This window comes from Centropristis striata, chromosome 19 (assembly GCF_030273125.1).
Source record: "Centropristis striata isolate RG_2023a ecotype Rhode Island chromosome 19, C.striata_1.0, whole genome shotgun sequence".
Taxonomy (NCBI): domain Eukaryota; kingdom Metazoa; phylum Chordata; class Actinopteri; order Perciformes; family Serranidae; genus Centropristis; species Centropristis striata.
Window position 1 is genome coordinate 2,938,288 of NC_081535.1, and position 25,979 is coordinate 2,964,266.

Genomic DNA, 25,979 nt, shown 5'->3' on the forward strand with positions numbered 1-25,979 from the left:
GATACACTTTTTAGTTGGTCTCTCTCAACGGCACCCAGTTGGTCTTGGTCTTGCTAGCCCGCTAACGCTAGCACGCTATCGAACGCTGCTAACTTTAACATGCTATCGATTGCTGGCTAACTTAAGCACGCTATTGATCGCCGGCTAACTTTAGCACGCTATCAATCGCGGCTAACGTTAGCATGCTATCGATCGGCCGGTAATGTTAGCACGCTAAGATCTTTATAACGTTATAACATGAAATTATAATTGAAATAACATGATAATATCAAGCGTCTCTAGACGTGTGCATCACTTTTAAGTGTCCTCTGGAAACATTTCTGTTGTGTTGTGGTCTTTGCAGCGCGTTTTCTAAATGCTGTGCTTGTGTTGTCAGATTGATGAAGATGTTTTCTCAGTTTGCTTGTGTTTTGTGTATTTGCATGTGTTTTCTTTAGCTGCAGTGCTGTGAGCTCTCACCGTAAATGTCACCTAAAAATCAAATCACTTAATCCTTTTGTTTAATTTGACAAGACCTGTATCTTGTATATAATTCTGTTATGTCAACGAGTCTTTGTTGTCATTGTTATCTCACTGCTGCAGAATAGTATTGAAGGAAGTGACAGTGGGGATGTTGGAGAGAGAGATATGTAGTGTTTTTTACTAACCAGTTTGAGCTCCGGTATTGGCCTCTAGAACTGTGCAGGTAGCAGCATGTATGTATGTAGTGTAGCTCATATGAAACACTCAACAGGAGCTAGATAAGATCTAAGCAGAGAGGCAGCTTATTAATCACTGTTTTGACTTCAGCTGGTCTTTTTTTAAGGCTTTGTGCAAATAAAATTCAGTGAAATGGACAGAGCATAAGTGAATGACTCCAGTGTTTGTATGAGTATCTCTTTGTTCATGCTGGTGAAGAGGTCCCTGGAGGCTGGGGTTTCTGTATGACCGTCTAGACTCAGGGGTCTGACTATATCATGACATCACTGCCCCCAGGGCCACTGATAACAGATCTGTCTGAGAGGCTGAACTGAGCTCAGTGGACGGAGACAACCCCAGGACACAGTTTTACACATCAGTGAATAGGTGTGAATAGGATGACTAATGAAACAAAGATCTGTCGTTTTAAATGTGTCCATGGCTGAAATTGTACTACTACTGCTGCTACTAATACTACTTCTATGGTGGGGTTTAACTTTCAATTTTATCAACCCTGGATTTGTACATTTTAACATATAACTAGAAAAATTGTGTGCTTGACTGGCCGGTGACTCTCACCCATACATTATTGGATTATAATTTCAACTGTTTTCAAAATGGGAAAAAAAGGAGGATGTCATGGAAGATAATAAAGCAGGTTTTGGTGTGTGTGTTTGTCCGCATTTGTCTGTCTGAACATAGTGTGAAACTCGTCAGATTGTGTCTAAAACTCGTCGGTTTGTGTCTAAAACTCGTCGGTTTGTGTCTAAAACTCGTCGGTTTGTGTTTAAAACTCGTCGGTTTGTGTCTAAAATTTGTCAGTTAGTGTCTGAAACTTGTCAGTTAGTGTCTGAAACTCATCAGTTTGTGTCTAAAAATCGTCAGTGTCTAAAACTCGTCAGTTTGTGTCTAAAACTCGTCAGTTTGTGTCTAAATCTCGTCAGTTAGTGTCTAAAACTCGTCAGTTAGTGTCTGAAACTCGTCAGTTAGTGTCTGAAACTCGTCAGGTAGTGTCTAAAACTCATCAGTTAGTGTCTAAAACTCGTCAGTTAGTGTCTTAAACTCGTCAGTTTGTGTCTAAAACTCGTCAGTTAGTGTCTAAAACTCGTCAGTTTGTGTCTAAAACTCGTCAGTTAGTGTCTAAAACTCGTCAGTTTGTGTCTAAAACTCGTCAGTTTGTGTCTAAAAATCGTCAGTTAGTGTCTAAAAATCGTCAGTTTGTGTCTAAAACTCGTCAGTTTGTGTCTAAATCTCGTCAGTTAGTGTCTAAAACTCGTCAGTTAGTGTCTAAAACTCGTCAGTTAGTGTCTTAAACTCGTCAGTTAGTGTCTGAAACTCGTCAGGTAGTGTCTAAAACTCATCAGTTAGTGTCTTAAACTCGTCAGTTAGTGTCTAAAACTCGTCAGTTTGTGTCTAAAACTCGTCAGTTAGTGCAAACTGACAGTTTTCAGTTAGTGTGTGTATCTTGGGGGGGGGGGCAGGCTTTGGTAGCTAGGCAACCAGGGCCAGGTGGCGTCCACCAATCAATTCCTGTGAAGCCACTGACAAAAGCCAAACTGAAAAAACAGCAAAACATTCTCCTCTAACAGAAAGCATTTTAGTCCAAACTGTAGCTCCTATAATTGATCCGACTTCACTTTGAGCATCCTCAGTTCTTCCTGAACGTCTACATATGTGTTTTGTGAAGCAAAATGAAGAAATTGTTTTTTTAGAGCTATCAGAAGAAACTGGTAGCTCTGCTTTCCTCCAGAAATGTTCCCTCCTTTTTACCATGGCGGTCTATGAGGCTGTGGGTGGTGTTGGTGGATCATCTGTGCGTACGGTCTAATTCCACATCGCATTTAAAAATATATCTATATATTTTTTATATCAAAATATCACCCAGCCCTAAGGCAAAGCATCCTATCTTTCCTATTTTCTTATGATATGATGCCACATCCTTTCGGCGTACTTTATTCTTTGTTCTGATTAATACTGATTAATTAGAGTTTTTTGTTGTAACTTGTTTTCTGTATCCTGTTTGTTTCGTCCTTTGGGGCTTGCTTATTATAGAGGTTCATACTCTATGCATAAATAATGAAGAAGAGCTGAAGAAGAGAGTGTTTTAAAGCCCTCTGACTCGTCTTTTGTCCTGAAATTAGGACTGTGACACATGATTACTCAGTGAGAATTACAGTGACTCAGAGCGACTCTATTCCCTCTGCTGCCCTTCACTGTGGGTGAGTGCCATTGATCCACATCTACAGTACTCATTAGTCCGTTTACTGTGTGCCCATAGTTTACTGTGTACCCATTGTTTACTGTGTGCCCATAGTTTACTGTGTACCCATAGTTTACTGTGTACCCATAGTGGTGGTACTAGAAGTCAGCTGGAAGCTTCAGCTGCCTCCTCTCCCCTTGGACTTTAGTTAATAATAACTGTCCCTTGACCTCCATAAGCAACACCGTGCCTAACCCCACGGCTGGTTATTGAGGTCTATCATAAGAGGATTCTGTCTCATTCCCCCTGACACACACACACACACACACACACACACACACACACACACACTTTATGTCTTTAAACTGTTTAAACTAGGGTTCTCAAACTCAAATTACCTGGGGGCCAATGAAGGCAGTATCAAAATGACCCAAAAAAGACACAAAATGACCAAAAAAGACATAAAATTATTTTAAAAAGACACAAAATGACCAAAAAGACACAAAATTACTAAAAAAAGGACACAAAATGACCAAAAAAGACACAAAATTATTTAAAAAAAGACACAAAATTATTAAAAAAGATACATTTAAAAAAAAAGACACAATTACCAAAAAAAGTAATTAAAGAGACCTTCCACACACAACACGGTAAAGTGCCATTGATAAACACACACACACACACACACACACACACACACACACACACACACACACACACACATATTCTTGTACTTCTATCTTTGGGAGGACCCTCATTGGAACAGTGAATTCCCTTGCAAGTTATAATAGTTTTGGATTTTTCATCAGTTTTAGTTTTAATTTTGTTGTGAATTTTTGTGCTCAAATGCACAGCTGGAGACCGTTAACAAAGACAATGAAAGTGCAAACCCCGACGAAATGTCCTCACTTGGCAAAAATGTCCTCACTCTGTTGGTTAAAAACGTGTTCTGGTCCTCACTATGTAGGAAGAACAAGAACACACACACCCCTCCTCTTCTTCGTCTCTCTAAAAAGCTGTCCCACTTCCTGTGCTTTGTAGAAAACGAGTTAGCAGAGAGGATGTCACTCTTCTGGGGAAGTGGAACAAAATGTTGATTAGTCTAACAAAGAAACTAAAGATAGAAGGAGCTGCCACAGTCAGCTGGGAGATAAGGAGCCGGTTTATGGTTTCACTGGTATGTTGGGAAACGTTACGTGATGAGGTCATGCATGCCCACGTCATGGTTAATGGATGATCTCAACGTAGGGCTGGGCAATATAATAATAATAATAATAATAATACATTTTATTTGTAAAGCACTTTTCATTGTTAAAAGCAATCCCAAGGTGCTACAGAGTACAACAAGATTCAAAACAGGACAACCATGCTTTTAATAAAAGGCCTTTTAAAAAAAGGTTTTTAGGCCTTTTTATATATTGATATAAAATATGTGTCAATATATTTTTAAACGTGATATGGAATTAAACCATACTGCATATTGATATAGTTCAATATTTTTTTCTTTCTTTATATAAAATTACTGCTTTTGCTAGGGTTTGTCATATTTTGTTCTTTTGTCATAAAAATATATTTATTTCGGAAAAAGATTGGCCTATTTTATTTCATATTTTTATTTCATTTAATTTTTATTTAAGATATTTTTTTATTTAAATGTGCACTTTATGGAGCTTTGATTTAAAAAAAAAAAAAAAAAAAAAAAAAAAAAAAAAGGTTCTCCTGTTGTTATACAGTATTTATGTTCACTTAAATAAACAGTTTTAATGAAACTACTTGTGACATGTCATATTTGGTTTGACTGAACATTTGCTCTCACTTTGCAATAAAAATATCAGGATATATATCATACATCAATGTTCAGCCTAAATATATCAGGATATGACTTTTGGTCCATATCGCCCAGCCCTACAAGCTGGTGTAAAAAGTTGAATATAGTAGTTAAGAGCCATATATTTTTTACGTTTATTGTGAATAATTCTGGCCCAGGAGGCCAAAAATATATATTACTGAAGCATTAACTTTTTATTGAATTATACAAAGTATATTTAATAAAAGCATGATGATCCTAAAGACTGTAGAGAAGCTGGATGTGATATTTCTCTCTGACGTCTGAAGGTTTTGTGATGTTTTTCTGGATGTGAAGTGAGAAACCGCATTGAATCAGTGACTGCAGGACACACAGATTAAGTCTTTTCTAGCCGGTATTTAGAGGTGAATCTCTGTGTGTGTCCAGCTTTTGAGAAGCCATGAGAGGTTTAAATCATCGTTCATCTTCCCCCACATGCTGCTAATCCTCCACTGACCTCCTCTGTCCTCACCTACATTTAGAGACAAAGCTCCCTCTTTTGTCCACAGACTAATTCCATCGCTCATAGCTGTGAAGGCCACGTATTATATCAGCCCGTTCAGAGAGATGGAGTCTCCAGAGAAAGTCCAAGATGTCTGTTTGAGTCAGAGAACAGCAGGATGCACATATCCATTTATCTCAAGGTGGCCTTGAAGGCAACGCACATAGTCTGTTCAGCCCATTTGGTGCTCTAGAAAAAGAAAGGCAGCTGCTACCGGAACGTTTATTATCTGCCGTGTTGTTGTTACCGCAAGAAGTGGAAATGTTATGTAATGTCATTTTGTGTCTTTTTTCGGTAATTTTGTGTCTTTTTAAATAATTTTGTGTCATTTTTTGGTAATTTTGTGTCTTTTTCTAATGATTTTGTATCTATTTTAGTAATTTTGTGTCTTTTTGGGGTAATTTTGTGTCTTTTTTGGTCAGTTTGTGTCTTTTTAAAAGTAATTTAGTGTTTTTTCAGTCATTTTGTGACTTTTTTTGGTCATTTTGTGTCTTTTTTAGTAATTTTGTATCTTTTTTTGGTCATTTTGTGTCTTTTTTTAAACAAATTATTTTTTTTCTATCATTTTGTGTCTTCTTTTTTGTAATTTTGTGTCTTTTTTTGGTCATTTTGATACTGCCTCCAGCGGCCCCCAGGAAATTTGAGTTTGAGACCCCTAGTCTATATAATTATTAACTTACAAGTAAATTTACAAAGAAGCACAGCTGGAGACCGTTAACAAAGTTAGAGACGAGAGACGATGAAAGTGCAAACCATGCAAAAAATTTGCTTAACTGTGTTAAGCTAGCGTTGCTTTATTTCAACCTAGCTAGCAAGCTAATACAAATGAAATGTCTTCACACAAAACGGCATTTAAAAAAAGATTGGGACTTCTCTTTTTCTTCTCTTTCGATACTGAGCACCAGCTTTGGCGGCCGTTTCATCTTGCAAGATTTATCAAAACATAACGTGTCTGTCACTTGACCTGACCTGACCTCTGACAGTGATCTGACCATCTAAAGGGGGCAAGGCAATGACCACACGTCACGTGACTCAGCACCACTAGTGAGAAAATGTTATTGTTTATCTGTTTCTTTATTTATTTATTATATAAGATATATCAAAACATAACGTGTCTGTCACTTGACATGACCTGACCTCTGTGACAGCGATCTGACCGTCTAAAGAGGCGCAAGGCAATGACCACACACCACGTGGCTCAGCACCACAAGTGAGAAAAATGTAATTGTTTATCTGTTTCTTTATTTTGTTAATATTTATTATTTTCAAGACAGAAGATGAAGTGAGGGCAACAATGGGCATCGAAAATGATTATTGTTTCGTTTTTTTCTCCCTCGAGGTAATTGTGTCTTTTTAAAAACTTTTTTGTCTTTTTTAGGTAATTTCGTTTTTTCTGTCATTTTGTGTCTTTTTTAAATGATTTTGTGTCTTTTTTTAGATAATTTTGTGCCTCTTTTGGTAACTTTGTGTCTTTTTTTGTAATTTTGTGTCTTTTATTTGGCAATTTAGTGTTTTTTCAGTCATTTTGTGACTGTTTTTGGTCATTTCGTGTCTTTTTTTGTAATTTTGTATCTTTTTTGGTCATTTTGTGTCTTTTTTTTGTAATTTTGTGTCTTTTTTTGGTCATTTTGATACTGCCGCCAGCGCCCCCAGGTAATTTGAGTTTGAGACCCCTGATATAAAGGCTCCGTATTTGTTTTGTAAGTGCTTTCCCATACCTCCACACAACAGGTAACATGGTTTTCTATAAGCTCCAGGCCATCAGCAGCTGTTATTATTTAACCTTTTTCACCTAAATACAGGTCAGCTTTAAAATGTTTACGTCTAAAACACACCATGTTGGCTCCAAAACAGCTGCAGCAGCTGGAAGCCTCTTTACAAAGTTTAGCTCATAATAGTGATTGATGTGTAACAAATGTTTGGATGTTACTGACAGATGGAGTCAGATATCGATGTTGCAAGTCACAGAAACACTGCAGCAGTTTGAACACACCCTCATTATAAAATCAGTTGGAGTTTAACTGAGTTGGCCGTTAGACTGAGAGGGAGTGTTAGAGTCTGAAGTTCAGTGTTGGGCGTCAGCTGAAACTAAATGACTAATAACACAATCAAAGCTGATGTTTGCATGGGACTAATTTATCCTTTACTGCAACTAAAACACAGTAAATCAGTTTCGGCAATAAATGTAGCTGTCGCTGTAATCAATTTGAAATCACATGTTGTATTATTCAAATAAAAACAATATGGGTGCAACTAAAACTAGGAACTAGAACAAGGAAACTCTGGTTTATGATTCATAACAGTCAGATCTGTTATTATTAACTGTCATAATGACACCCATTTTTTTCTCTATTTTGTTTTTGATGTTTTTCCAATATCTACACTGATTAGGGCTGGGCGATATGGCCCTAAAAGAATATCAAGATATTTCAGGGTATTTTTGCAATAACGATATTCTTGATGGTATAACAAAATACTGAAAAATGTATAGAAAATATGTTTTTTTTAGTCTGTACAAATGAATAAATAACAAAATAAAAATCAATCCTAAATCTAAATGTAGTGTAAATTGCAAATCTGCACCGCTGGAGGCAGTATCAAAATGACCAAAAAAAGATACAAAATTACTAAAAAAAACAAAACTAAATGACAGAAAAAAACTAAATTACATTAAAAAGACACAAAATTACTAAAAAAAAAAAAAGACAAAATGACCAAAAAAGACACAAAATGACCAAAAAAACCTAAATTACTTAAAAAAGACACAAAATGAACAATAAAAATACACAAAATGACTAAAAAAGACACAAAAGTATTACAAAAGGACACAAAATGACCAATTAAAATACACAAAATTACTAAAAAAGACACAAAATTATTACAAAAAGACACAAAATTACAAAAAAAAGAAACAAAATGACCAAAAAAGAAACAAAATGACAGAAAAAAACAAAATTACTTAAAAAAGACACAAAATGACCAAAAAAGGCTCTCATAACAAGGTGAGGGCCACAAAATATCGTCATGAGGGCCGCAATTGGCCCACGGGCCGGGGTTTGAGACCCATTATCTAGGGGGTCTGGGGGGCATGTACTTTTTTAAGTAAAATGCATCCATCGCATCTACTTTGAGATATTAATGTCAGCAATCACCTCACATAACATTTTTTACAGTCAACAGGGCTTTCTACTAGGACATGGAGCAGCCAGACAGCGTTGAAAAATAGCTTTTTTTTTTCATAAAAGCCTAAATTTGGTGCCTCTCACACGTTCTAATGCCAATATTCCATCATATTCAGGTTCATCTCAATACATTAGAATGAATGCATGTTGTGAAAGGAGCTGCTCTGTATGTGAGTTCAGGTCAACCGAGGACATTTCTGATCTCCGTAAAGGGAGAAATCTAATTCTCCGCTGACATAAATACCATCAGAAATGATCATAAGCTGGCAGAGATTCAGTGTTTATACATCTGAATTCTCCAAACAAGCCTCATGCTGACACAAAGACAATGAAATGGAGGAAATATCCAGAGAATTAAATGATTAATTCCCTTTCGTCATGCTGTTTAATGGAACCCCGATAATAATCTCTCTGCTGAATATTTGAGCGTGTTGTGTTGTTGTCTGCTGTGAGTCTGCTCCGGTCACCACGTCTGGATTTAAAGGCTAATGTGGAAATTCCGTGACATGATAGGAAACGTGGAGCATCAGAGTGCAGATTACACGTCTGCTGCTTGTTTTGTGATGTAACTTCTGCAGAGATAAGCCTCTTACACATGCATGCAACATACCCAGGGTTTATGTCTACTGTATATGCAGATGTGATATGATGCACCTTATAGCTCCTGCACATGCTAACATATAAAAATAAACTGATACGACTGAAGGGTGTAATGCTCATCATGGTGCAGGTTCATGTAGAATGCATCCCAAGCAGAGTGTGTAATTTATTTAAAGTGGAATAGTGGGCCGGCATAGCTAACCTGCTGTTCATTTTGTGATAAAAGAACCAAATTTGGTACATATATAGCTTAATATATTTGGAAAAAGGCTGGATATTGGGCCATTACATATTCACATTCTGATGACCAAGGCCGGCAGTTTTCCTGGGCTGCCTCCAAGCTGCTGTTACCATGGTTACAACACCACAAATATTAATTACATGAAAGTTCAAGTGAAACTAGATTATTTCTAAAGAAATTTTGAGTGTGCTTGACTCTGGCCCGTGACTCTACCCAAACATTATTAGATTACAATTTGAACTGTTTACACCCAAACTATAACTCTTACAGCTTTACCACAACAAAGTGAGGGAGGAGACCAATTTTCCTACGTTTCTATGTATAAATTATTTCTGAAGAGTGGTATTTGCGGCCACGAGTGCAGTTTGACAAATTTTCTCTCCCTCTGCACTCTAGCGATGATGTCATCCACTCTAGCCTCTCCATAGGGTAACATTGGGGGGATATATTGCCGTGTTTTTGCCAAATAATTTGAAAACCGTTTGGCGAAACCCTTAGAAAAGTCATAGCACACTTGGCACACATGGCCGAGCCGGTCGATTTGATACCTTTTTAGTGTATGTTACCAAAACTCTGGGAGGAGTAGGTGACTGAAAAAAACACGGAAGAATAAGAATAAGCATGGTGAATAAACCAGTTTGTATATTTGTAAGTCGCTTTGGACAAAAGCGTCTGCTAAATGACATGTAATGTAATGTAATGTAATATATATGTATGTATATAAGCTCAAATATGTTTTTTGACAATGTAAAACAATAACAAATTAAAAAACAACAAAATGCTGAGATCTCCTCTGCATGTTATCGTAATAAATGAACTCGTTGGTGTTCTGATGTTCAGCCGCGGGGCTCATGGGGCTGTAGCGGGCTTCATTTTATCATCATATCTATCTATTGAAACTATCTTATGAAAAAAGACCTAAGGAATCCATTGGTAAAAACCATGCCGGGATATCATATCGGGAAGTTCTTAAAAGTTTTAAAAATGGCTGCCACGGCAACCAGGGTCTGAGTTTGTGATGGCCCAATATCCAGTTTTGTTCCCAAAATATTTATCAACACATCTGCCAAATATGGTTCTTTTATCACAAAATGAACAATTGGTATGATATATTAAGCTATGCCGCCCCACCATAGAAGAGTGTAATTAATCTAAAGCGGAATGAGTCTTCTCTGGGTCCCTGTTAGTCCGTCTGCCCTCAACATCCATCTAATCCACTTCAAACTTGTCAGGTGTTTTGCTGAGAACCTAAAGAAGAGAAGTATGGAGTGTGAGCTCTGAATGCCTGCAGGACTTCTTCTTTAATAGTGTGTTATGAACACACTGTGGAGGGTATTGACATGGGACCCCTATGCAAAGCTTGCTCTTAATTGTTTTCATTGCTACAGTACATATACTACATCTTAAATTCTTGCCACCTGAGAAGCCACTTTACAAAAATTGTAATTAATCGCCAAGGGGACGATGCCATCCAACCCTATTTTGCGATGGAGTTTGCAGCATATAATAATAACTTTATTCATATAGCACCTTTTAAAAACGGCAGTTTACAAAGTACTTACACAAAGAATGATTCCACAATTCTTTTAGTTTGGGTTAGTGTGTCATTTTATGTATATTTTTGGTTACTAAGTCCCTTTTTTTGGTAATTGTATCTCTTTTTATTGGTCAATTTATGACTTTTTTTTGCTTGTTTTGTGCCGATTCTGGATATTGTGTCACTTTTGGTAATTTTACATCTTTTTTTTGTCATTTTATCATAATAATAATAATAACTTTATTCTTAAAGCACCTTTTAAAAAACATCAGTTTACAAAGTGCTTGGTCAGAGAGAGTTAATCATAAGGAGAATGATGCCATAAGGCTAAAAACAATTCTGACATATACATCCTTCATTCAGTGCTGGTTGTTGCTGCGATATGAGAAAATGTATTTAATGTTATTGGTCACGACTCCTCTCCCAAATCCTTGGAAGCAGACACTTTACTTTTCTTTTTTCAATGTGTAGTCTATTTTTAGTACAAAGTGCTAGATTGTCACTTCTTTGCAGAGAGTTATTTTGCCTTTTTGGCCTTTTCAGTTGCTGAGAATGACCCATAAATTAGAAAGGATCTCTTTCCAGTGTCTGATTTTAAAAATAAGTAACTTTGGACCTATTCAGAGATGTTTGCAGTTGTTTTAAGTCCGTATATTCCACCTTTTCTCTGTGTGACTCATCACCTATATTCATTCAAACACAACAGTGAATGAAGACGAACGTGGTGATATTATGTTTATAGCATTCAAAACAATGTCTCATACTGCTGATAAAGGATCTGGTTTACCTAATCTTCATGGATATTTGTGCAGAAACCAGAGTGTAATCCAGATTTTATTGTTTTCTTGTGGCTTCTTAGTTTGTGGTTGAACGGTTCTAATAGAGGAAATGAAGTCGTGCATTCATTTTTTAATCTTTCATCCAGTGAATCAGCTGTGAGTGTTTCAGCTTGTTAGTGATCTAACAGAGAGGAAACTCAGGACGTGTCTGAACTCTGTTCTGCTGCAGGGGATTCCTTCCAGTCAGCAACAGATCAGGAGATCAGGTGGCTGCTGGGTTTGACATTAGGAAGGAGACGAGGGACAGACATGTTGGAAAAGGGAGAAGGACTAATTGTTTGCAGCGCTTAAAGATTTAATGAAGGTGGTAAGAGTGGCGTCAGATTACTCAGTCGTCCTGAGGAACAGAGAGAAGCCTGTGACCTCTGGGGCTTGTCACAAATATTTATAACAAAAGGTTTTTGAAACAATCAGGGAACAGGGCTGGGTGATAAAGTCATATCCCGATACATTTAGGCTGAATATTGATATACGATATATATACACTGTAAAAAAAAATGTCTGTAGATTTAGTCATTTTGTGTCTTTTTTCGTCATTTTGTGTCTTTTTTGGTCCTTTTAATGTCTTTTTTGTTTATTTTGTGTCTTTTTTTTAGTCATTTTGTGTCATTTTTTGGTCATTTTTTTGTCTTTTTTGGTCATTTTGTGTCTTTTTTGGTCCTTTTAATGTCTTTTTGTTCATTTTGTGTCTTTTTTTTTGTCATTTTGTGTCATTTTTTGGTCATTTTTTTGTCTTTTTTGGTCATTTTGTGTCTTTTTTGGTAATTTTGTATCTTTTTTGGTCATTTTGTGTCTTTTTTTTGGTCATTTTGTGTCTTTTTTGGTCCTTTTAATGTCTTTTTGTTCATTTTGTGTCTTTTTTTTAGTCATTTTGTGTAATTTTTTGGTCATTTTTGTGTCTTTTTTGGTCATTTTGTGTCTTTTTTTGGGTGGTAAGAGTGGCGTCGGATTACTCGGTCGTCCTGAGGAACAGAGGGAAGCCTGTGACCTCTGGGGCTTGTCACAGATACTCCAAATATTTATAACAAAAGGTTTTTGAAACAATACGGGAACAGGCGGTCAGTGGTTTCTGGTGCATATTGTTCTCAGCGGAGAAATATCTCAAAAACTCCCCCAGAAAAAAACATCAGCTTGTTACCACAGCGGTCGCTGGTTTGAATCCCAGGGTTTTGGCAAACGGTTTTCAAATTATTTGGCAAAAACACACCAAAAAATCCCCCAATGTTACCCTATGGAGAGGCTAGAGTGGATGACATCATCGCTAGAGTGCAGAGGGAGAGAAAAATTTGTCAAAAAATTAATTTTGAAACTGCGCTCGAGGGCGCAAATACCACTCTATAGAAATAATTTGAACATATAAACATAGTAAAATGTGTTTTCTCCCTCACATTGGTGTGGTAAAGCTGTCGGAGTTCTAGTTTGGGCGTAGGACCACAGATGATCCACCAACACCACCCACAGCCTCATAGACCGCCATGGTAAAAAGGAGGGAACATTTCTGGAGGAAAACAGAGGGACCAGTTTCTTCTGATCACTCTGAAAAAACATTTTCTTAATTTTCTTCAAAAAACACATATGTAGAAGTTCAGGAAGAACTGAGGATGCTCAAAGTGAAGTCGGATCAATGATAGGAGCTACGGTTTGGACTAAAATGCTTTCTGTTCGAGTGGAACGTTTTGCTGTTTTACGCTCTCTGTCAGTGGCTTCACAGGAGCAGTTGATTTCAGTTGATTGCTGTGCTCTGATTGGTGGACGCCACCTGGCCCTGGTTGCTTAGCTACCAAAGCCTGTCCCCCCCCCCCCCCCCCCAACACACTAACTGAAAACTGTCAGTTTACTCTAACTGACAAGTTTTAGACACAAACTGACGAGTTTCAGACACAAACTGACGAGTTTTAGACACAAACTGACGAGTTTTAGACACAAACTGACGAGTTTTAGACACAAACTGACGAGTTTTAGACACAAACTGAAGAGTTTTAGACACAAACTGAAGAGTTTTAGACACAAATTGACGAGTTTTAGACACAAACTGACGAGCTTTAGACAAATTGACAAGTTTTAGACACTAACTGATCAGTTTTAGACACTAACTGACGAGTTTCAGACACAAACTGACGAGTTTTAGACACAAACTGACGAGTTTTAGACACAAACTGAAGAGTTTTAGACACAAACTGAAGAGTTTTAGACACAAATTGACGAGTTTTAGACACAAACTGACGAGCTTTAGACAAATTGACAAGTTTTAGACACTAACTGATCAGTTTTAGACACTAACTGACGAGCTTTAGACTAATTGATGAATTTTAGACACTAACTGACGAGTTTTAGACACTAACTGACGAGTTTCAGACACAAACTGACGAGTTTCAGACACAAACTGACGAGTTTTAGACACAAACTGACGAGTTTTAGACACAAACTGACGAGTTTTAGACACTAACTGACGAGTTTTAGACACAAATTGACGAGTTTTAGACACAAATTGACGAGTTTTAGACACTAACTGACGAGTTTTAGACACAAATTGACGAGTTTTAGACACAAATTGACGAGTTTTAGACACTAACTGACGAGTTTCAGACACAAACTGACGAGTTTTAGACACAAACTGACGAGTTTTAGACACAAACTGAAGAGTTTTAGACAATAACTGACGAGTTTTAGACACAAACTGACAAGTTTTAGACACAAATTGACGAGTTTTAGACACAAACTGACGAGCTTTAGACAAATTGACAAGTTTTAGACACTAACTGATCAGTTTTAGACACTAACTGACGAGCTTTAGACTAATTGATGAATTTTAGACACTAACTGACGAGTTTTAGACACTAACTGACGAGTTTCAGACACAAACTGACGAGTTTTAGACACAAACTGACGAGTTTTAGACACAAACTGACGAGTTTTAGACACAAACTGACGAGTTTTAGACACTAACTGACGAGTTTTAGACACAAATTGACGAGTTTTAGACACAAATTGACGAGTTTTAGACACTAACTGACGAGTTTTAGACACAAATTGACGAGTTTTAGACACAAATTGACGAGTTTTAGACACTAACTGACGAGTTTCAGACACAAACTGACGAGTTTTAGACACAAACTGACGAGTTTTAGACACAAACTGAAGAGTTTTAGACAATAACTGACGAGTTTTAGACACAAACTGACAAGTTTTAGACACAAATTGACGAGTTTTAGACACAAACTGACGAGTTTTAGACAAACGGAACGAGTTTTAGACACAAACTGACGAGTTTTAGACAAGCGGACGAGTTTTAGACACAAACGGACGAGTTTTAGACACAAACGGACGAGTTTTAGACACAAACTGACGAGTTTTAGACACAAACGGACGAGTTTTAGACACAAACTGACGAGTTTTAGACAAACGGACGAGTTTTAGACAAACGGACGAGTTTTAGACACAAACGGACAAGTTTTATACACTAACTGACGAGTTTTATACACTAACTGACGAGTTTTAGACACAAATTGACGAGTTTTAGACACAAACTGATGAGTTTTAGACACAAACTGACGAGTTTTAGACACAAACTGACAAGTTTTAGACACAAATTGACGAGTTTTAGACACAAACTGACGAGTTTTAGACAAACGGACGAGTTGTAGACACAAACTGACGAGTTTTAGACAAACGGACGAGTTTTAGACACAAACTGACGAGTTTTAGACACAAACGGACGAGTTTTAGACACAAACTGACGAGTTTTAGACAAACGGACGAGTTTTAGACACAAACTGACGAGTTTTAGACACAAACGGACGAGTTTTAGACACAAACTGACGAGTTTTAGACACAAACGGACGAGTTTCATACTACTTACAGACAGACAGACAGTCAAGCACACTCAAAATTTCTTTAGAAATGTTCTAGTTAATCACTATTTTCCTCTCACTAAATGATGTCTAATGCCAACTAAACTGCTGCATCCACAGCTTGTTGTGTCTGTTGGAGCTCTTCATTTAAAGCGGTGCAGTCTTATCTCACAGACGCTGCTTTGGGAATTTCTGAGCCTCATTATGCTGGAATGCTTATATGACGTCCGAGGAAACTTTTAGTGCATGTGAGGAATGCTGACCAACTCAAGAAGTCATTCAAACAGCCTTTTTCTGAACTGGTTCACACTCCTGACCCACTTCAGGAGGACATCCCAGTTCTTCTCCAGAGGGTTTCTTGTCTCGGAGGTCGGGGCTTTCCTCTTTCTGCTTTGTTCTTGTAAAGTTCAGACCTTAAACCAACTGAGGCTCCTTTGTGCCTCCAGCAGTCAGCTGAAACTGGACTCAGTGTAATCAGTGTAAATAAGGAACTGACATTATCAGTCCACCAAAACCCCCCAAGCTGACTCACTTTCCCCCTGATGCAACATGCAGCAACTTAATGGTTTTATCCTGCAGATACAGCCTTTTTTTTCGTCTCAGAAGAGTCAAACAGCTGTTGCTTCAGTCATTTTTCTCACTGTGTTGAGTGTTGTTACGCGTGGCAACGTGCAAACAACATAAAGCTTCTCTTTGTTTGGAAAATCCGATGACAGAGCAAACAAAAGTAACAAAGCCCTGAAGGGTGAAATTCCTGCAGAGGGAGAGGCGGGACGGAGAAAAGCTGGAGTGGCATGAAAAGTGAAGAAAATAATATCCCCAAGATATTCTTATAGACATAACAATGATGCTACAGAGGAATTAACAAATAATAGAAAGAAAGGAGACATGGAAAGTTGTAACTCTATAACAACCTTCACTGAAGTGACACTAAAGTGATGAGCAGCCAGTTAACCCTTTGGAGTTTGGGGCTATTTTGTTGGTATTTGACTCTTTGTCTTTTTTGTCATTTGTTGGTGATTTTGTCTTTTTTTTGGTGATTTTGTGTCTTTTTTTAATCATTTTGTGCCTTTTTGGGTAATTTTTTAGTCATTTTGTGTTTTTTTTTGTCATTTTGTATCTTTTTATGGTCATTTTGTGTCTTTTTTGGTCATTCTGTGTCATTTTTTTGTCATTTTGTATCTTTTTATGGTCATTTTGTGTCTTTTTTTTTTTTTTTTTTTTTACAAAAAACACAAAAAAACACATTAAAAAACTCACAGGAAACACACAGAAACACACCAAAAAATTACGAAAAAAACCCCATAAAAACACACAGAACACGCACACAAAAACCACAAAAAAACACACAAAAATTACAAAAAACACAAAAGAAAATGAAAAAAATTACAAAAAACATGGATAAAAACACACAAAAAATACAAAAAACACACAAATAACAGCCCAAAGTCACACAAAAAAACAGTAAACACAAAAAACATACAAAAACACACATAAAAATATACATGCCTAAAAAACAAAAACAAAAATGCACACAAAATTACAAAAAACACAAATAAAAGACATACAAAACACAATTTTATTTTTATTTTTTGTTACAAAAAACGCACAAGAAACACACAAAAACACACCAAAAAATTACAAAAAAAGCATAAAAACACACAGAACACGCACATAAAAAAACACAAAAAATTACAGTGTTGGCAGTGTTTTACTGTAATTTTTCACAGTGTACTTATTCTTTGATCAGATCACTCTTGATTTAAATGAAAAATATATTCTACTGGACTATTTCATCCAGGCAAAGTTCTTCTTTGCTACTTGTGTTTATTCAATATTTAACATTTGTAAAGTTCTTTTGTTAGAAGAAAAACATGTTTCTAACAGGAAGTTGTCAGAAGAAGAAGAAGCATTTTGGTATCAAACTGGGAACCAACATTGAAGCATCAACACATGTTTCCTCTGCAGACTCTGTTTCTGTTGTTTTGACTCCATCGTCTCTTCTGGGACTTTGGACCAGCCAAGTTCAAGAAAAACAGGATGTGTTTTACCAATGCACAATGGCACAGAACAAATATTCTCACCTTCCTGAGTTATCCACGTTCTCATCAGCACCACACCTTTATCTCCTCCCACATCCTCCACCAACCCAGAAACACCCTCCAGACCACACCACGAACCCTCTGATACAACTAGGAAGGATGTATTAGCTTAGCATGCTAATCACGCTACAACAACGTCTGCAACTCCATAAAACACTTTTCATAAGGTACCACACCATCCAGCACATACACATTGAACATTGATAGGCCGTTTACACAGAGCAGAGGGGAGAGGACAGGAGAGGCCGTTTACACAGAGCAGAGGGGAGAGGACAGGAGAGGCCGTTTACACAGAGCAGAGAGGAGAGGACAGGAGAGGCCGTTTACACAGAGCAGAGAGGAGAGGACAGGAAGGGGCTGGAAAAATCACAAGACTTCAATATGTACAATATGTGAGGAAAACTGTTTTGATCATTTTGTGTCTTTTCTTTATTCATTTTGTGTCTTTTTTGGTCATTTGGTGTCTTTTTTTAGTCATTTTCTGTTTGTTTTTTGTAATTTTGTGTCTTTTTTGGTCATTTTGTGTCTTTTTTTGGTTATTTTGTGTCGTTTTTGTCATTTTTTTTGTCATTTTGTGTCATTTTTTTGTAATTTTTTTGTAATTTTTTTGTTATTTTGTGTCTTTTGGTCATTTTGTCATTTTTTTGTCATTTTGTATCTTATTATGGTCCCTTTGTGTCTTTTTTTTAGTCGTTTTTGTCACTTTATGGTCATTTTCCGTCTGTTTTTAGTCATTTTGTGTCTTATTTGGTCCTTTTGTGTCTTTTTTTTGGTCATTTAGTGTCTTTTTTTGTCATTTTCTGTCCATTTTGGTCCTTTTGTGTCTTTTTTGATCATTTTGTGTTTTTTTTGGTCATTTTGTGTCTTTTTTTGGTCATTTTGTGTCTTTTTTTGGTCATTTTGTGCCTTTTTTGGTCATTTTTTAGTCTTTTTTAATCATTTTTTGTCATTTTGTGTCTGTTTTAAATCATTTTGTGTCTTTTTTTGGTCCCTTTTACAACATTGGTGTTTATCACACTAGTGCAGTGCCTGTAGGAAGTATGTATTCACACATACACACTTCTTGCTCTATAGCTAGCTCTAACTCCTCAGTCCTGTCCAGGCAGCCGGTCTGGAGACTCAGTGATAATATCTCTCTCCATGTGTCTGCCCACACAGTTTATCTGGTAGAACTAATGAGTAGTAGCACCAGGATCATCTCCGCCTCCAGACACTCTGATTGAACCGTGGAGGACCTGGACTCACTCCAGAGCTGCACACATCCAGGCAGCTGCTGAGTCAGAGCTGCTGGCTGCTGGCGTCCCTCTTACTACTGAGTGTCAGTCTGCCTCAGGCCCAGCTTTATTCTGAGGAGGACGCCTCCTGGCAGGAGGCTCCTGAGCTGGCAGGAGCGAGGTGTGAGCCGGAGCTGCTGGCTGGGGATGAGTTGGGAACTGTCAGCTTCACACAATCTAACTAAATCTGCTCAATGTGAGTTTGTTCTGCAGTATTTCAGCCTTTAGACTTACAAGTTAGTCAAGCACGACTTGAACTGGGCATCAGGGATGACACATTTAGCATTAAGCTGCAAATTCAAGGACGATTTCAGTATCAAAATGACCAAAAAAAGACACAAAATTACAAAAAAACCCCACTGAATTACTTAAAAAAGACACAGAATTACAAAAAAAAATACACAAAATGACTGAAAAAAACACTAAATTACTTAAAAAAGACACAAGATGACCATAAAAAGACACAAAATGACTAAAAAAAGACACAAAATGACTAAAAAAAGACACAAAATGACCAAAAAAGACACACAATTACTAAAAAATATACACAAAATGACTGAAGAAACACTAAATTACTTTAAAAAAGACACAAAATGAGAAAAACAAAACACAAAATGACCAAAAAAATACACAGAATTACCAAAAAAGACGGTGACACCACGACGTCTGACCAATCAGTATGATAATAATATAATAATATTAACTTTATTGACCTTGACCTCCAATGTAAAAATAAAAAATTTAGAAAAATATGACCCCCCTCCCCCGGGTCTGTAAGTTTTTTTTTACACATTCTGGCTGTATGTAATATCCTCCAATATTCTCTAGGGTTGAAATTTGGAATTTGCAAGTATTTCAATGAGTGCCCTATTAAAGGTTAAGAATACATATGATCAAAAAATTTCTAAAATTCTGTGAGTCTGGCTACAGACAGACAGACAGACAGATAGACTCTAGAGCTGCTGCAGCCTCTCTCCTCTTCCTGCTGCTGTAGCTGCAGATTATTTCCAGATTAGCCCTCAGACGACCTCTCATGGCTCAGCTCTTCACTTTTCCTCAACACACAGCTGTAAACAATATCTGACGGCTCCGTTTCCTCTCATATTTGTCGACTTCACACTTAAAACTACAGTTGTTTCTGCAAAGTGTGAAGACTCCAGAGAGCTCTGCAGGGTGTTAATGTGGACTATAAAGGTTTTATTCTCCTTCATGACTGAGGCAGATGGCTGCAGTTTAGTTAATGACCAAATAAATGGACATTAGTCTGCATGGCTGAAGGGCTGTGTGTCATTTTGTGTCATTTTGTGTCTTAATTTGTAATTTTGTGTCTTTTTTTAGTAATTTTGTGTCTTTTTTTGTTGGTCATTTTGTCTTTTTATGGTCATTTTGTGCCTTTTTTTAAATGGACATTAGTCTGCATGGCTGAAGGGCTATGTGTAATTTTTTGTCATTTTGTGTCATTTTTTGTCGTTTTGTGTCTTTTTTGGTCATTTTGTGTCATTATTTTGTCATGTTGTCTCTTTTTTTAGTCATTTTGTCTCTTTTTGTTTGGTCAGTTTGTCTTTTTTTGTCATTTTGTATCTTATTATGATCATTTTGTGTCTTTTTTTAGTCATTTTGTGTCATTTTTGGTCATTTTGTATCTTTTATCGTAATTTTGTGTCTTTTTTTGTCATTTTGTGTCATTTTTTTGTCATTTTGTCTCTTTTTGTTTGGTCATTTTGTGTCTTTTTTGGTCATTTTGTGTCTTTTTTGGTCATTTTGTGTCTTTTTTTAGTCATTTTCTGTCTTTTTTTAGTCATTTTCTGTCTTTTTTGTCTTGTGTTTCAGGGTGTTAATGTGGACTATAAAGGTATTCTTCTCCTTCATGCATGAGGCAGATGGCTGCAGGAGCAGATTGTTTAGTTAATGACCAAATAAATGGACGTTAGTCTGCATGGCTGAAGGCTTCGCTCTGTTCTGTGTTGTTTTTTGTGAGCTGCAGATTCTAGTTTTGGTTTTTACCGTCAGAAAGGAAAGGTTCCTCCCTCCTCCCCAAACTGTGCCAACAGTCGTGCCGGTGTGGAGCGCCCAGCCATCTGCCACTCTCAGGGTGTGTGTGTGTGTGTGTGTGTGTGTGTGTGTGTGTGTGTGTGTGTGGGTGTGAGCCTGTGATTGGTTAAACACAGTTTGTGGTTTTTTTCTCTCTTTGTGTTTAGACACTTTTTTGTCTGCTCGTGTTCTTATCATACCAGGATTGTTTTTGAAGAGTGACCAAGTCATTTCTGCATCATTGTGCATGAAAAACTTGTCATGTAGAGTTGGGCAACATGACAACAGATAGACATTTTGTTCCAGTCGTTGTGAAGGAGCCATCTCTGATATCTCTGCTTGAGTTAGACCGATGGAGGGAATGCTGCAGATGGATAAAGCAGCTCGTGGCTCTAGATCAGGGGTCTCTAACTCAGAATACCTGGGGGCCGCTGGAGGCAGGATCAAAATGACCAAAAAAAGACACAAAATGACCAAAAAAAGACACAAAATGACTGAAAAAAGACACAAAATGACCAAAAAAGACACAAAATTACAAGAAAAGACACAAAATGACTGAAAAAACACTAAATTACTTTAAAAAGAGACAGAATGACAAAAAAGACACAAAATTATTTTAAAAAAAGACACAAAATGACAGAAAAAAACTAAATTACTTAAAAAAAGAAACAGAATGACCAAAAAAAACACATAATTACCAGAAAAGACACATTCTTTTTTTAAAAAGACCCAAAATGACCCAAAAAAGACACAAAATGACCAAAAAAAAGACACAAAATTGTTAAAAAAGACACAAAATTATTTTAAAAAGACACACAATTATTAAAAAAAACAACACAGTTATGAAAAAAAGAGACAAAATTACCAAGAAAAGACACAAAATTACCAAAGAAAGTAATTAAAGGGACCTTCCACACACAACACGGTAAAGTGCCATTCATATAAAACTCACATTAAACTTTCATATCAAGGTGGGGGCCACAAAATATCATCACGAGGGTCTGTCTGTCTGTCTGTCTGTCTGTCTGTCTGTCTGTCTGTCTGTCTCTAGGCCAACTTTCTGTTAAATCCTCTGGCTGCTGCCACAGTTTTAGTGTGTGTGTGTGTGTGTGTGTGTGTGTGTGTCCTTTTATCAGACAGATTTCATTTCCTCACAGACAGATCAACAGAAAGATGAAGAGACAGACAGAGAGAGAGAGAGAGAGAGAGAGAGAGAGACAGACAGAGAGACAGAGAGAGACAGACAGAGAGAGACAGACAGAGAGACAGAGAGAGACAGACAGACAGAGAGAGACAGACAGACAGACAGAGAGAGAGAGACAGGTAGACTGCAGCTCTGTCTGTCTCTCTCCAGCTCTGTCTCTTGTTGCTGCAGTGTGAACTCTTGTTGTTTTTTCTGCAGTAAACTGTTGTTGTTGTTATCTTCTTCATCTTTGACTCCATGAGACACATTAACACGTTTCCTGTCTCAGCAGCTGGGTGTTGCCTCACCAGTTCTCTAGTGTTAACTTCATCCACTGGCACAAAAAATATCTCCAAATCCATTTACCTCCATTAAAAGCCATGTTCACTCCCTCAGGCTGGAAGGGCTGCATGCCAAACAACAACAACTACATCTTATGTTGTAAATGTTATATCTAAGTTTCTACCAAATCAGTTCTGTAGGTATTTTTGCAGGTTAACTTAGATCAGGGGTCTCAAACTCGTGGTCCGTGGGCCAATTGTGGCCCTCATGTCGATATTTTGTGGCCCCCACCTTGATATGAAAGTTAAATGTGAGTTTTATATGAATGACACTTTACTGTGTTGTGTGTGGAAGGTCCCTTTAATTACTTTTTTTGGTAATTTTGTGTCTTTTTAAAATTATTTTGTGTCTTTTTTTGGCAATTCTGTGACTTTTTTTGTCATTTTGTGTCTTTTTGTCATTTTGTGTCTTTTTTTAAGTAATTTAGTGTTTTTTTCAGTCATTTTGTGTCTTTTTGTCATTTTGTGTCTTTTTTTAAGTAATTTAGTGTTTTTTTCAGTCATTTTGTGTCTTTTTGTCATTTTGTGTCTTTTTTTAAAAGTAATTTAGTGTTTTTTTTAGTCATTTTGGTTTTTTTTTTACGGTAAAAAACCAGCAGCTGTGGTTGCCAGAACTTTACCGTAATAAATACGGTGCAACTTTTTTTTATATTATGGTAAAAATGTATTGGCACTGTTGATTTCACGTTTAAGATTGCAATTTTATTCTATTTTTTACTGTATAAATAAAAAGTTTTTCCATCAAAAGAAATGCTGTTCTGCCATATAACTGACACAAAAAAAACGTTATAAATGAAAACGCATAAATTAAAGATTTTACCATTAAATATTACAATATATTTCTGTTAGAGATATGGTGTTTAGTACATTTAACAGTGAGAAAAAGTATTTTTACAAAAAATAAATGCAAAAATTACAGTAGTGGCTTGTATATTTTACAGTGGAGTAATGTATTTTTCAAAAAGAAAATGTTAAAAATACTGTTTTGGCTAATATATATATTTACAGTGTTTCATTGTCACTGAAACTGAATTAACCCATTTATCATTTTACGTCTTTTACTGTCATGGTTTATCAGTTTTTCACAGTAAAACCTCCAGACGTTTTTTACAGTGTAGGTGATGGTGAACAATCAGTGACCTCTTTAGTTTCCAACAGCTCCTGATGATAAAGTTGCTCCTCCTCTGCTCCATCTGTTGCCAGAAACACCATTCACACACAGCCTGTTGGGATTATTAACCAGTGACCAGTTAAAGAGGCCCGTAGTGATTCAGTGAGGCGTCCCTTTCTGTCAGCTATTCTCATGCTAATCAGGCTAAATTGTGCTGGCGGTCTGTATTTTTCAAACTGTGGATCCTCAGATCATGAAGGAAAATTATTGTTTAAATCTCTCAAGTCCAGGAGATTTTGGTTCATATTTGTCAACTTCCTCTGTATTAATTTCTGTCTGTGTTCAGCATCTTTCAGTCTGTCCTTAAATCACATGCATGGCTCCTTTTTCTCCACACAAACTTGGCTATCAGTCAGAAAATGACCAAAAAAAGACACAAAATAACTAAAAAAAAGACACAAAAAGACTATAAAAAGACACAAAATGACCAAAAAACGACACAAAATGACCAAAGAAAGACACAAAATGACCAAAAAAAGACACAAAATGAGTAATAAAAGACACAGAATGACTAAAAAAAGAGAAACATAAATGGCACACTGTGAAAGCTCCTATGATTGAACTTTAACTGGCTTTCTCAGCTTGTGGACATATCAGATATAAATAAAGTTATTACTGTAAATAAAACATGCATGTTTTTAATAAATAGATGGACTCCAGAAGGTTAATTTGGTTTGGTTACATGCTCAGTGGTCAGGAATAGCAGAAGAGGATTCTGTAACACTTTACCACAGCCGTCAGCGTAACAAATCAAATCAAACAATCTAGATTTTCTGTTATTAGTAATTACAGACAAGTATCGAACTTGCCATTTTTAAGCAACATTTTAGAGAAGCTTGTTTTTTAATCAGTTAAATGATTTTTATGAACTCAAATCACATTTTTGAACGTTTCTATCTGGTTTTAGGGCCAATCTCAGCACTGATACCGCTCTAGTAAAGGTGGTAGATGATCTTGGATGCAATATGGACTTGAAAAAAAAAACCAAGCATCTTAGGCCCCGTTTACACAAGGACACTTGCGGGTAAAAACAATTTTTATGTGAAGCACTCTGTGTTACATTGTGCTACAGTTTGCATGGCAGGTTGGTCAGACAGAGCAAGACATTTAGGTATAAATATAGCAGTAAACATGTAAAGGAGTGGTCGACTGATATAGGTTTTTTAAGGCTGATACCGATTATTTTGACATCAGTCTTAACCGATCCCCAGCATGTGATGCCGATTTTTTGGGACGATTTTTTGGGACGATTCTTGAATCCCGACTCTGACCCCTTTTAGCAAAAATCTTAAAGCTTAGCTATTGGAAGAACAACACAACCGTGCCTAAACTTGTATATTTGTTTAATGTTAGCTAATTGTTCGGGTACCATCCGCAATTTCCACTGAGTACATACATAAACATCACTGCTTTATTATATTTACTATACTCCCTCTTCCCCATTAATATCCTCTCTATTTATTATTATATCTTTATTTACTTTTAAGGTATTAGGGCTACGTGCAAGGCAAGATGCACTTTATATTCTTAAAAATGGGTACTCCCAATATCATATAATTACCATTGCTGGTATTTAATTAATGTAATGTGTCCTCTCTCCTCAGCCATCAAGGTGAACTGTCAGGGCTCATGTGGGATCAACAGCAAGATGAACGACGCCTCCTGGACTCTGGAGGAGCAATACTTCAACAGCACGCTGTCTGTAGCTGACAAAGGTAGGACAGTAAGAACCTGGTGATTGTGTCTTTTTATACCCCAATGAAACACACAGGTGAAGGAATAGTGGCCTTGTGTACAGGCTTTACAGTAGGGCTGGGCAATATGACAAAAAAAACAAATCCAAGATATACTTTTTCATATGGCTCATATCAGATTTTTTATATTGGTTTTAAACTGCAGTTTTAAAGCATCTGTACTGAAAATCTGTACTTTCTGCATAATCACTTGGGTGGTACTTCTTCAAATGATTAAACAGATTTGTTGTTATTAGAAAGCCCAACAAGGTAATGTTTTGCTAACGTGTTTCTTGAACTCCATTAGTTAGTTAGTTCCATTGAATAAAAACTTCTTTCTCTGAAAGTTTCCATATGTCCCACACTCTTGAACACACCATAGCCATTCCGACGCTCTTGAACACACCATAGCCATTCCGACGCTACTGAATGCACCATGCCTGTGTATGAAGTGCCGTGCTGTGAATGTTAGTTTTCTTTCCATAAAGCGGTGGAGAGATTATACATTTTTTCTTTGCTCTTTCCCAACATTCACCTGTTCCTCCTGGTTTATTGCTCCAAGTCATGACTGACATCTATTTCTCTGCCCTCAGCTTCGCTTTTGGCTCGATGTTCGGTCTTTTTGTTTACTTCTCCGGCAACTTACGATACCAATATATCGGCCGGCC

General features: G+C 36.9%; 1 protein-coding gene across 1 annotated transcript in view; it reads left to right on the forward strand.

Annotated features, from left to right (window-relative positions):
• Nucleotides 1-25,979, forward strand: part of arrdc1b (arrestin domain containing 1b) — a 74,646-nt gene that overhangs the window by 14,322 nt on the left and 34,345 nt on the right. The window contains exon 2 of the mRNA XM_059357537.1: nt 25,183-25,293. Coding sequence (XP_059213520.1) covers nt 25,183-25,293 — 111 coding nt within the window. The remainder of the gene's footprint in view (nt 1-25,182; nt 25,294-25,979) is intronic.